The sequence below is a fragment of the Daucus carota genome, chromosome 3 (assembly GCF_001625215.2).
Source record: "Daucus carota subsp. sativus chromosome 3, DH1 v3.0, whole genome shotgun sequence".
In the NCBI taxonomy this organism is placed as follows: domain Eukaryota; kingdom Viridiplantae; phylum Streptophyta; class Magnoliopsida; order Apiales; family Apiaceae; genus Daucus; species Daucus carota.
In genome coordinates this window covers 36,362,298-36,376,663 of record NC_030383.2, presented here as the reverse complement: position 1 = coordinate 36,376,663, position 14,366 = coordinate 36,362,298, and the positions used below count along the sequence as shown (strand labels likewise).

At 37.3% G+C, this 14,366-nt stretch overlaps 2 protein-coding genes across 2 annotated transcripts; both read right to left on the bottom strand.

Annotated features, from left to right (window-relative positions):
• Nucleotides 1–8,031: 8,031 nt before the first annotated feature.
• On the bottom strand, nt 8,032–9,263 carry LOC108212409 (uncharacterized). Its single transcript, XM_017384134.1, has 2 exons — nt 8,961–9,263; nt 8,032–8,802 (listed from the first exon to the last, which is right to left on the bottom strand). Exons 1-2 carry the CDS (start codon nt 9,261–9,263, stop codon nt 8,032–8,034), a joined length of 1,074 nt encoding a protein of 357 aa, XP_017239623.1.
• A 45-nt stretch (nt 9,264–9,308) lies between these two features.
• Nucleotides 9,309–13,873, bottom strand: LOC108212408 (uncharacterized). Its single transcript, XM_017384133.2, has 3 exons — nt 13,639–13,873; nt 12,786–13,140; nt 9,309–10,782 (listed from the first exon to the last, which is right to left on the bottom strand). The coding sequence occupies exons 1-3, from the start codon at nt 13,871–13,873 to the stop codon at nt 9,309–9,311; spliced, it is 2,064 nt and encodes a 687-aa protein (XP_017239622.2).
• Between the last annotated feature and the right edge of the window lie 493 nt (nt 13,874–14,366).

The window sequence follows — 14,366 nt, the reverse complement described above, 5'->3', positions numbered from 1 at the left end:
TGGAATTGTAAGCCTTTTATTTTATTGTTTATCATGGTAGTTCATTGACACTTGTTTCAATCGAGCCTTATTTTCTTGCTTGGTCCTTCATCATCAGTGCTGCGACCTCCTTTGATGCCTGATGAAGAGCCTGGAAGCTCCATGAGGCACCCGATTGTGTAACCAGCGCGCCCATCTCGATTAAACGATGTCACTTTCACCTCAAAAGCACACTTCTTTCCTATGATGTTGTTAAGCACCGGAGGTATGTCAGCAGTAAGTTTGTCCTACATAAAAGTAATGCAGAGATTTGGAGGTCAGAAGTGGCAACTAATCGAAGGTATGTAGTAATAGAGGAATTTGCCTATATCACAAAGTGTGGACGAAGGAAGTGAAGAACTACCTGTCCAAGATTAGCTATAATTCCCTGCACAGGGATGCCTATAAGCTGTTCTGCATCATTGTTCAGTAGCGTAAAAGTAGTCTTGCCAGAGTCGTCCTGAACGCCTATAATGACTTTATAGCTGTTGTGGTTGAAGGAGTTTAGGTATCACAATATGGAAAACATAATTAATTCATTGTGAGCGTTGTATGTCATGTGAATGCAGTTCAGGTGGAAGTTAAGATAAAATGAGAAATTATTTAGTGGAATAAGTGGGTGAAGGGAGGCTGTACCGTTGTGTGTAGCCGTCTATTTCTTTTTTGCAAGAATCACAGTAAAATGTATTGCTATCAATTCTTATACTTTTGGGGCATTTGGGGCAGCTATTGTAGTACCAGCCATCGTATTTGGAGATGCTAATAATGCTAGCTTCACATATAAAGCGCATCATCTGCATTGTACAATTGTTCTGTGTATCATAATTTGCACAAGAAATTAAGCAAGCAGAAATGAATATAGTTTTTTATATCATTTACCTCAGATGTGCTTGTAAGCTCGATGTCCAGTATGTTTTGAATTTTGACGGTCTTTAGAGCATTTTCTGCAGTGGACACGAATACCTTCTTGTTTGGCGGAGAAACATTTGTGTTATTCTTTTCTGCCGCGGCTACCATAGTGTGCTTGAGTTCAGTAATAGGAGTGCAATCGATGTTGAAGTAAGTCTTTGTTGCGTCCCCGGATGATAGAACAATGTTTTGTCCTGTAGGATTTAGTTATTATGTCAAATGTGGTCTGCTGCTTATTTATGCTTTGCCAATGTTCAAGGCAGTACACAGAATTTGTTCTTTGCCAGTTTAGACTACAACAATTTGGAACTGTGGAAGACCCATAACCGGACACAGAAACTAATCCAATAAACAGATTTTTAAAGAATAGAGAATTTAAATTGGTCATGTGTGGATCATAAATAAACAGAAAGAGAAAAGAGCATACAAAAATCACATACAATTCAATGTTTAAAATTTTTGAAGTACTAGAACCCTTTCACTTCGGTAACAGAATAAAATAAATGAAAATGAAGAGCAATCGTAAACCAAAGCACATAATCTGAGTTATGAAGGAGTGCAGTTTGGAACCCGTTTATTTGATTTATTGTTAACACAAGCTATAAAATATGGATGGAAGAAGGCACTTTAGGAAGCAAAATATAGATAAGAACAATGTTTTACTCCATGTGTTATGCAAGAACAGATTGAATAAACAGGCTTTTAAAGATTATTGAACTTAAATCGGTCATGTGTGGATCATAAATAAACAGAAAGAAAAAAGGGCATACAGAAATTAGGCATACAGCTGAGGGCACCAATTTGTTTTTTGAAGTACTAAACCCTTTCACTCTGGTAATAGAACGAAATAAATGACAGCGTAGACCAGTTGCAAACCAAAGCACATAATCTGAGTTACGAAGTAGTGCAATTTGGAAGTAGCATATTTGATTTACTGTTAATGCAAGATATAAAATATGGGTGGAAGATGGTATTTTGGGAAGTAAAATGTAGATGAGATCAATGTTTTACCTCATGTGCTTTGCAAGAACAGAGCCAGTAAACAGGTTTTTCAAGATTAGAGAAGTTAAATTGGTCATGTGTGGATCATAAATAAACAGAAAGAGAAAAGAGCATACAGAAATTAGGCATACAATTCAAGGCATCAATATTCTTTGAAGTATTAAAATTATTTCATTTCGGTAACCGAATAAAATAAATGACAAAGAAGAGGAATTGCAAACCCAATTGAGCACATAATCCGAGTTATGAAGTAGTGCAGTTTGGAAGTTAGTATATTTGATTTATTGTTAATGCAAGATATAAAAAATGCATTGAAGAAGCCACTTTGGGAAGCAAAATATAGATAAGATCAATGTTTTACCTCACGTGTTATGCAAGAACAGAAATCTAAAAATTAAAGCGGATAATGAGACTGTAAGGAATACCTGAGTACTTTTTCACGAGCAGGCCTGTTACAATAACAAAGATGGGGCCTTCATTTGATTGCTGCAATCCCTCCTGAAACTGAGCAGCCTTGTCTTCCCATAATGTGACAATCATGTTGTTGTTCCTGATCAAGCATATAAGCAGTTTGTAAGGTAATATAAATATTCAAAGGTGTATCTTAAGGATTAGGGTGGGGCATGACCTGCTGTCAAGCAACAAAATATCGAGCTTTTTTGCTCTGTTTGATGCGGTCTCTTGGTCTCCATATTCTTCAAGTAGTCCAACAACCTCTGCCAAGATGTGTCATTAGTTGTAAGATAGCTTAAATTTAAGCCATGGAAATGACGCAAAGTAAGTTTGTACCTATGAAGTTCTTTGTGTCCCAGAGAAGTGAAGGCATGTCTTCAAATTTGGTGGGGTTGAATCTAAAATACGGAATGCGATCAGTGTCCTCTTTTGGCACGACCTTTGTGTTGTGATCGAAACCCAAGGCCAACTCAGTAGCGACAGCCCTATATGCCTTGAGGATTGGGACAACCCTGAATTCTGAGATGGCATAAAAGGAGCCTTCCTTCAGCATTGGGAAATAGTCTTCCTTTTGATTGTTCCAGATTTGGACCATGATTTGAGATTGCTACATTGTTGTCCATTGTCAGAACATGCAAATTTGGTAAAGATCAACGTTAGATATAATCCATGTCTTAAGCAGTTGAGCGTAGCTTACCTCTTCATCAACAAATATAACCTTAGTGTTTAGCAACTTTTTCTGGAAGTTGTTCTTGTCTATGGTGTATGACTCCCATATGCGAGTTGCTCTGACATGGATGAGGATATTTTTTATTGCCATGCTGAGAGAAGAGATTAGTGCAGACTGAGGAGGCATGATTCTATAGATAGTTGTTTGCTGTTGCAGCAGATATGATTTTATAGGAACAGATGTAGTTAAGTAAATGCATAAGGTCCCTGTTAAATATCTAAGCTTTATAATAACTAATATTTGCTTTATGAATGTGGCAACATTTTTGTTTTATTATTTATAATTTTATAATGATTAGTAATTTATTTCTATATGCTGATATTTTTTTTGATGTGGTCGTTTACGTTAGACACCAAACCTTTTTAATGTGCAAATATTACTCTAACAACTTATTTTAAAGGTTAGTAGTATATTTGTCTAAAATAATTTGACCATTTCCTAATTGATGAGACCCCATTATTATTTGGTTGGCGGATGAGGAGCTAGGCATGTTGCAACTCTATATGTTCCTTTTGGAAATGCCGCAGGTCCCATATATCTTTGGTCATGGAGATCTGCGGAGTGTTCGAAAAGCATGTCTTGTCACACTGGTCGCTCAACAGAAGCAGCAATTTGATTTGGGTAAAAACAACTGGTTAAACCATCAGTACTATGCGAATTCGTGATTTCTGTTGAGTGGGTTCAACCCAAGTCCCACATCGGAAAGATAAAGAAGATTTATCTTGAATATAAGCAGCCAAAGAACTCCATTAGTATGAGGCCTTTTGGGAGGAGCCCGAAAGCAAATCCGTGCGGGCTTGGCCACGGCCCAGAGCGGACAATATCATACTAATGCGGAGTTAACGGGTGTTGCGCGGCCCAACAAGTGGTATCAGAGCCAGGTTAAGAAGTTGATCCGGGGTTGCGGGCTGTAGTTGTGTGATGTGGGGGAGGCTCTCCAGAACTGCGATTGGAGGTCTTGGACGGCTTGTGTCGAAAGTCTTTCCGACAAAGGTGGTCGGACGGCGTGTCCCGCAAGATGAGGAACCGATGAGGAGCGGCGGTATAAGGGTCACAAGATTGGTGGTTCTTGGATTGAGGGGAGATTGTTGAGTGGGTTCAACCCAAGTCCCACATCGGAAAGATAAAGAAGATTTATCTTGAATATAAGCAGCCAAAGAACTTCATTAGTATGAGGCCTTTTGGGAGGAGCCCGAAAGCAAATCCGTGCGGGCTTGGCCATGGCCCAGAGCGGACAATATCATACTAATGCGGAGTTAACGGGTGTTGCGCGGCCCAACAATTTCGCCCTTTGGCACACCAAGGGAACTTGATTCCAAATAGTGTACCTTCCTTTGGAGCCAAAGGTCAATGCTTTAAGATGACAGAGTTTCAAATTTATAATCCATGCGGCAAGACCAAATGGGAGGATCTTGAGTATCTTGACATCCTGAAACTGGAGTTAATGCGGAAATAAATTTTGAGATTAACACTACAGGAAGACATCAATAACATATTTATGATCAAAATTATAGGTTGATATTCCTGTGCAGACGACTGATCTTTCTTGGATTTTGCATTAATCTGGAAAGGACAAGCAGACACCTCACCATTGTGTTAGTTTGGTTAAGATATGATTCACTTTAATAAATATTTTATATGGATATTTAACCTTCGTAGTTGTACTCAAGTCATACAAAGATTTGATACCATGGTTTTTGTAATTGGTAAGCTTTAGAATTTTTTGAGATGAAATGATCTATTAAATTCATGTCTTTCTTCTAATCACTTGCATTTTTTGTGGGCAATGGCAGGAGAATAGAACATTTTAACAAATATGAACGTAAAAGATATAGTAACCTGAACACACATTATAAAACTTTAGTATGCCCTGAAGCTGAAGGATCCATGCAGCCAAAATAGCTGTTAAGTCATTTTAATGGCATTCTACAAAATCTGTTTTCGCTTGGAGTGATATGATTGTTGGTTTGGCGATGAAGGTCTTTCCAAGGATGCACCTGACCTCTTTGCCTATATGCAAAAGCCAAATATTATACCAAATGAGGTCACGTTCCTTTGCATTCTGTCAGCATGCAGCTACTGAGGCTGGGCTGAGGAAGGAAGAATGCTACTCAATACAATGAGTGAAGTTTATGGAGGAGGCAGAAATATTTATTTGGAATTTGCCATTCAAGGTTCGTTCACCATCTCATTCAGATTGGTACTTCAGGCGACATTGCTGGTTTTATTTGTGAGCAATTCATGTAAGCTTACAGATATTTTTTTAGCTTATTAATTGAAATCAATTTAATACTATTATTTAATTTTATATATATTATAGATTTTTAATTTTATATAATTAAAATATCAAGTGGTTCTATATGATAAATAAAATACACACACACACACACACACACACACACACACACACACACACATTAGCACAAATAGAAGATAGATAATTTGAAGCATTGCATATAATTACATAGTATAACCTAATAAAAATTGCATGTAATAGATAATTATATTTTAAAGTATAATTTTTCATAATTGTTAAAAATATAATCGAATAATTGTGACATTTTTCAAAGATTTTCTAAAATTGAAACTGGTGAATTTTAATATACATTTATTATTTGTAAATGACCAACTTTCAACTGATTTTGCCGAATGCCTACATATAGCGCTTAATCTTTTTACCGATTTTAATTTTATATATATTATAGATTTTCAATTTTATATAATTATAATATCAAGTTTCTCTATATGATAAATAAAACACACACACATATATATATCAACACAAACAGAAGACATATAATTTTAAGCATTGCATATAATTACATAGTATAACCTAACAGAAATTGCATGTAATAGATAATTATATTTTAAAGTATAATTATCTATTTTAAATATCTGTTTTAAATATTAAACAGCCACAGGGTAAAAAGTCAATCACCTGAAACAAACAAAAGTTAAACACAAATCATAAAAACAGTACACCTGCATCACAGCCATATTGGTATCGATGTCATCAACCTTGACTGGCAGGAAATAGCTTATTTCATGCTAAACTCGACGGGCCCATTTAAATGTAATAGCAGACCAAAAATTATTTTCTATAATTTCTTTCATAGTACATTTGCACACGAATATTATGACTAAAAGGTTAAGCTATTTTATTGCATACAGCAGACATTTCTGATATGTCTAAAAACATTATTAGTTTTTATTCAACAAATCTGTTAATTGAGGGCCTGAACACTGTGGAATGAGCGAGAGTAACAAAGCTAGGCATCTATACAGAGGTGTTGTGGCAAATTGAGAAAATAATCACAATTAGGCTAGCTTAGGCCAGACCAGGACTTTAGGTTCAAAATTACTTTAATTAGCAGCTAATCATGAAATTCTATTATTCTACTAAATCATTGGCATAAAAGTAATAGAATAAATTCCTATTTCGATCATTGAGCAAAGTATCATTGTTATCCAATAAGAGCATAGTGTTTAAAAGACTGCTTCCGTTACTTGTCAATGGATTCTCCTGACCTTCAGATAACACAACCTCACATGTCATGTATTTTTCACTACTACGAAATACCTCATCCCTCTCAACACTAATGCAATCAAAGATTCCAAAAAATATTAACCATATCCAGAATTCTTGCAAGTGCATGTGACCACTCAAAATATAGACTCCATTTCCAGCAAATGAGATACAATACAAATAAAGGGCAAAACGAAGTACTCTCGTAGTGTAGTTAATTACCTAATATCTGTGATTTTATTTTCAGTGACATCTATAAGCTCCCAAACAATATTTTTAATCAATACTCGTGGACTTTGCCAACATAAAGATCAGCAATTGGAAGGTAAAACTAATTCATCAAGCAAGCAAAAAAAATGAAGAGGAACAATGTATGCTAAGAGGAGTAGAGGACCATGAAAAACATACCAGATCCAATAGTGAGCACCGTTTTTATCCAGAGGCAACCTGTCCAAATAACAAACTTTATCATCCTCTAAATTTGATCAAATTTTGTCATCTAGATTACTTTTCAGGACATCAGACAGACCTACCAGGTATAGGATCCAGCGATCTTCAAGGCTTAGGCCTCGGCCTCTGTCAAAGAAAGCAACAGTTTCCATATAGTCAAAGATTTTGCTTTGGACATTTCTGATGGTGAGCTGCTCACTCATTTTACTCGTGCCTCCAGCCTATAACATAGCTGCATAATATTTCCAAATATATTAACCTTTGAAAAATTATCAAACTTCAGCAATCAAATGAATATCCTCACACCAGAAATAATTAGCATCATCACTATGTCACTGTGTATTCACTAAGGTAGATGATTGTTCAGTTTGCGACATAGTGAGTTGTGCCTTGTGATCATCTGTTCAAAATTCAGAATAGCAGAAAGGAAATAGCAGACATACACTGTACCAGAGCATTTGCCTTGTCCACATCATTTGCTTTCTCATTTTTAAATGTCTATCACTCCAAATTCTTGCCCTGCTGGCCAACTTACTCGCTTAAACTACTGCAGTAATCAGCTCCCAACTGCGTAGAACATGAGCCAACGACCAACAGAAAAATATTTGTTTGCATGCTACTTGTATTTACATGAACGAAACACCTTATGCAGACATGGAGCAAATGGCATAGAGGAAGCAGTAGGCAGTTCGTTCCGCTCTCGTACGACATGGGTTAAAAGCGCTGTAGTGCTCCTCCCTAAACAATGTCCAACTATGTGCAAAAAACATTGATGATTGAAAGCAAACATGAACGAGACAAGGTTACTCCAATTGTCTAAGCAAGGTTGAACATGGATTTATCGGACTAACAGCCTGATACATATACATAGTATTTGCAAAAACCCAGTCCTGAAGAACTCTAAGAACATAAAAAACAACTGTACATACAGCAGGGAGGACCACTAAGGTTCAGAGAGGTTGTTGGGCACAATGTCATTAAAAATTTCATGGTAGACAACATTTTTTGTGTAGCCAGCATACTTCTCATCTTCATTAACACATAAGATTCTGAGGCCACTAGGTGAGGTTACTCTTGATATTGCAACATAAATTTGACCATGGCCAAAAGCCGGGTTTGGTAAATACAGCCCGACATTCTTTAATGTTTGTCCTTGGCTTTTATTGATGGTCATTGCATAGCATACAGCAATCGGAAATTGTTTCCTCTTCAAAACAAAAGGCATTGTCTTGTCGGCGGGGGACATACATATCCCGGGGATGTATGTTTTCTCACCACTTTTATTTCCAGTTATAATTAGAGCCTCTATGAGGATTCTGTAGCACCGGGTAACTATTAGTCTTGTGCCATTGCACAATCCCTTTTTCGGGTTAAGATTACGAAGTAGCATTATGGGGACACCCACTTTCATTTCAAGCTCATGATTAGGCACACCACTATACTTGAGAGAATTCAAAAATTCAGGTGGATACAAGATGTCATCAGCAGCATTATTGCATGAACCTTTACAAATACTATCGGAACTTCTATAGACCGTACAATCGCCGGGGAGCCTACCCAAAACCTCCCGATTTATCTTGCCCACGTTTTCATTCAGAGGTGTTAGTATGGCTCGTTCGCGCAGGTAGTCGATGGAACCATGCCTTTCTTGGAGGTCCATATAGATTTCATCAACAATTGCTTTGTTGGGGTCTCCAGAGTAAGACACCAGCAACTGCGTGATTCAAATAATATCAATAATAAAAAAGAGTTAGGGCCTGATGGGAATCATACACTTCTTAGAGGTTGTAATTGCCTTGGAAAAAAAATTAACTGCATATATGTCTAGACTCAAAAGTAAGTTATTTTTTACCATTCGGGCAGGGGCCGTACCTCTTCTGGGATTTTGATCCATGAGAAGTCACCACTGCCATCAAGATCATATGCATGTTGTAATCCGTTACCAACGTTCAAGATCCAATCCTTAAAATTCAGCACTTTGCCTTCCACTGATATGGTCGATACATCTCTTTCAACACGCATGTTCTCTAGTAATGTGTACACTTTGCATTCCTGCCACAAATAAGACTTACTGAGGCTTGCAGCCACAGTACCTTCACGACCTTCTTTTGGCACAACTGGGAGGACCTGTCGGAAGTCTCCTCCAAGGAGAACAGTGAGACCCCCAAACGGCATGTGGCTAGCAGCTGGATTTATGGCTCCACGGACATCACGGAAAGTTCAATCTACGGCTTCGAAGATAAAGCGGTGTGTCATTGGTGCCTCATCCCATATAATAAGGCTCGCTTTACATATCAACTCAGCAAGATGGGTATTCTTTTTAATTTCACATGTACTGTTTTCATTTATGTCTATTGGAATCCTAAAACAAGAATGGGCTGTCCTACCACCCTCGATAAGAAGTGCTGTAATGCCTGATGTTGCGACGACAAGGACTATATGACCTTCACTCCTAAGCTTACACAGTATAGTTGACCACAAGTATGTTTTGCCCGTACCACCATGACCATAAATAAAATAAAACCCACCTATATTTGAAGCGACTGATTGGACTACCTCTTCAAATATTACACGCTGCATGTGGTTAAGGCTCTCGATGCGTTCAGCTGCATGTATTTTCAATGATTGACAATCATACATCATCTCTTCTAATAGAAGCTGGTTTCTGAACTTATGTGCCGCATATCTATTCACTTTAAGGAGTCCAGGAAAGTCTGCCAATGATTTTCCATGTTGATTAAGCAAGGTGTTAATTGCCTCTAGCGCGAGTGTTTTCTTATCACAATCAGCAATAACAAGCGTGTACAAATTTAGCAATCTCCGCTGCGTATATTGCACATCATCGGCAAGATCAGCCCAATGTTTATCCCAAAGTTCTGATGGGTTGCTGATCTCACAGTATATCAACATAACGACAAATAGCTCTCTAAGTTGTGGAGCAGTTGCATAATGTGAAGCCTCATCTAATGCAACATGCCATTCATTGTCAGATTCTAGCAGACCTCTATGGAAGCACGCCTCCCTGTATGTGGGGTAAACAATCCCATCAAAAGTTCGAATGTCTTCAAATGTGGTTGCGCCAGTTATGAGGTTCAAGAGGAGGCGCATATAAAACTTCTCACCACTAGCTGGGTGAGCATAGACCATACGGCCCACAACATTCACATTTTGCCGACGCCTAGCCCAGAATTTACCAGAGCTATCCCAACGATATTTTGTGGGATATTTCACGAAGGTCAGATGACGCCCTGTTGGATCCCGACGGTTATTCAATAACCACTGAATGAACATCGTTCTATCTAGCCTAGATCTGCCTAGAATTTGTGGAAGGCTTTCATCATCACGAAATGTAACTTCCTGTTCATCTTCAAGATGGAAGAATAATCGTTGTACAAATGGCTGTCTATGATGGATTGGAAATTCAAATATTCTCCAACATGACTCGGCTGAAGACACATAACTACATGAGAGGTAATTTTTGACCTCATCTACATGGTTCTCTTGGGGTGCAGATGTCGAGGCATTTACACCATGAGAGCGTCCATCTGAGCATTCCATCACCACTGTGGCCTTGTCAGGACCCTTTCCAATATATTCGAAGAGATATTTAATTGATTGTGATCGATTACACCGTTTCACATTGACGTGTGCCTGATACTTGACAAGTAAGCCGCGGTTGTAAGGCACCACATGTCTATGTAACACAAGGAGAATGTGAATTAATATTTTTTGGCATGAAATCATCAAAAAAACTATAGTGCCAGGGCAAGCAAGATATTCATCTATGAAAATGGTTCGATAAATACATTGAATTGTGTAAAGTAGTATTGCACAATAAATTATATGCTGATTATAAAGTAATAGAAGCCCCCACTCACTATCACTGATGCACAAGCACACAAGAGTAGTATTTGATTCTCATGAACATATAAGACTAATCGTATGTGTTTATGTATGGCCTTTGGGCACTTTTCAGATTTCTATAATCTACATGGAACCTGGTGCAAGACCTTGTGCTAAGACCTCATAACTATAATTTTTTTCCCCTTTAAAATCTCATCTTGTTTTCGAGGAATTTGGTGCCTAGTTAGTTTTCTAAATCCAAGGAGGCTAACAGCTGATTTTGTCAAATAATGAAGGTATGCTAACACATATTGCACCATGAGCCTCACACAAGCAAGTGAGCATATATTATGGCATGATAGTTGTTTCCAAATATGATAAGTGGGTAACCTGGATTATGAACGCATCAAATTTTTTAATGAAGGTAAATAATATATTTACTTTTTAACATACCTAAATTTGGCAAAATTCAGGTAATTGCATGTTTTTATAATTAATTACTTTAAATATAAAAGGGGGTCATTACTATATTAATCAGCCGCATCAGCAGAGATGGACGTAATAGCTGGCTAGTTATTTGATTGGACAAATAGATGAGGATGCACTTGCCAAAGAACACACATAAATAGTAGAGAAGATACATTTGCCAAATAACAGATATAAATGTTTAGTGAGATGGTTTTTTATTAACGATATCATTTACAGTTAGATTAGTGTCTTAGTTTTGAAGTTGCATGGATGGGTGAATAAAAATCACCTGTTGTCCAAGTGGATATTGTTACGTTCCACCGTCCGGCCTGAATCTCTCCTACGGTATAAAACATGTCCATCTGAATCCATTGTAGTGGTATTTGTGTAATGCCTGGGGTAATATTTTGTGCATTTTCCATTTACCATGCATGGACACTCTGGATAGGCCTCTCCACACGGCCCGTGCATCATAAGCTGAAAAACATAAGCTGAGAAATTTTTTAATGAAGGTAAATAATATATTTACTTTTTACCATACCTAAATTTGGCAGAATTCAGGTAATTGCATGTTTTCATAATTAATTACTTTAAATATAAAAGGGGGTCATTACTGTATTAATCAGCCGCATCAGCAGAGATGGACGTAATAGCTGGCTAGTTATTTGATTGGACAAATAGATGAGGATGCACTTGCCAAAGAACACACATAAATAGAGGAGAAGACACATTTGCCAAATAACAGATATAAATGTTTAGTGAGATGGTTTTTATTAACGATATCATTTACAGTTAGATTAGTGTCTTAGTTTTGAAGTTGCATGGATGGGTGAATAAAAAATCACCTGTTGTCCTAGTGGATATTGTTACGTTCCACTGTCCGGCCTGAATCTCTCCTCCGGTATAAAACATATCCATCTGAATCCATTGTAGTGGTATTTGTGTAATGCCTGGGGTAATATTTTGTGCATTTTCCATTTACCATGCATGGACACTCTGGATTGGCCTCTCCACACGGCCCGTGCATCATAAGCTGAGAAATTTTTTAATGAAGGTAAATAATATATTTACTTTTTAACAACCTAAATTTGGCAGAATTCAGGTAACTGCATGTTTTCATAATTAATTACTTTAAATATAAAAGGGGGTCATTACTGTATTAATCAGCCGCATCAGCAGAGATGGACGTAATAGCTGGCTAGTTATTTGATTGGACAAATAGATGAGGATGCACTTGCCAAAGAACACACATAAATAGAGGAGAAGATACATTTGCCGAATAACAGACATAAATGTTTAGTGAGATGGTTTTTATTAACGATATCATTTACAGTTAGATTAGTGTCTTAGTTTTGAAGTTGCATGGATGGGTGAATAAAAAATCACCTGTTGTCCAAGTGGATATTGTTACATTCCACTGTCCGGCCTGAATCTCTCCTCCGGTATAAAACATATCCATCTGAATCCATTGTAGTGGTATTTGTGTAATGCCTAGGGTAATATTTTGTGCATTTTCCATTTACCATGCATGGACACTCTGGATTGGCCTCTCCACACGGCCCGTGCATCATAAGCTGAGAAACAGCTTCGTAGGCAACTAGATCTGCCTCTTTATCAGGCAATTCAGCGCTTATGATGGAATCAATTTCCTCGGAAGACATTAACTTGTCACCCTCAGCTAGCCAGAGGACAATGTGAGCATGGGGCAGGCTACGCTTTTGGAATTCGATTGTGTATACAACTGTGAGCAAGTCAAAAGAATGTATTAGACATAATAAGTGCATTAAAATAGCAATGAGCTGATCATCACATATAGTAAATGTATAAGTGATATCCATAGATGGGTTAGGATAAAACATACTTGGTTATTACCAGATCTCATTGAGTCGAAGAGCCTCTTCATTCCAACCCAAACATATAAGAATATCATTAGTTAAGCATAACAGCAAAAAATTTTTTACAGGAGATAGTATCAAATTTATATACCATTAAAATATAATAAATAATAATTCATACACCTGACCTTCTAAATATTTAATAGATATCAAACAGTAAAAATAATAACACAAGGTAGAAATGCTAGGCTAAAAATAGGTCTTAAATATCATTGTGCCTAACATTAATCATTAATTACAAAGCATTCCTCCAAGCAACAGAAGCATAGCGGCCAAAAAATCCTAAGAAATCATATTTGTATATATATACACAGCAGCTGTGAAGGTAAAGCAGGTTAAGTGACCTGCGAGTGCTCGGCCCAACGCATCCTTTTTCGTCAAATCACACATCATGGCATCAAGCTTCATATTAAAAACACGAGCGACAAGGTCTGGCCGAACAGATGCGTCACCACAACCTGCATCTGCAAGAGCACGTTGTATTTCTAGCCACTTGGGGTTGCAAGTAAATGTAATGAACAAATCTGGATGGCCATATTCCTTGCACAAGGCTAATGAGTCCTGAAAGTTTTGCTGCATATACCTAAAACCTCCGGTGAAGCTTGAGGGCAACACAATACGCTTTCCTATATCAGCTGCAGAGATATCCCCATGAAAGGCATATGTTAAGCCTATTTGTAATTAAGAGGAATCAACTCAACTCTGATAAGAAAGCAAGTAAATAGCAAGTACTATTATCTGGAATCCGTACGAAGAACGTCAAATGATTTATTGAAGATTTTATGTCAGAAGAATTTCAGGATGCTGCTGCAAACCACTGAAAGAAGTTCATTAATATGATTAAGCCTCAGTGCACAAATAATCTTTTGTGGCACGTCCAGAAGATCAGAAGGTATAAAGTTTCAATACTTTATTTATTCAGAAGATTCCATTATTGTGTCTACAAATGAAGAAGAACTAAGAAGACGAAGAATCGACGAACAAGTCACAGCTTAAATGTTTAAATGACAAGGAATATTTAATTGAGCTAGTTACAGATGAACCAGACAGTACATTTGTGTATCAGCTCATC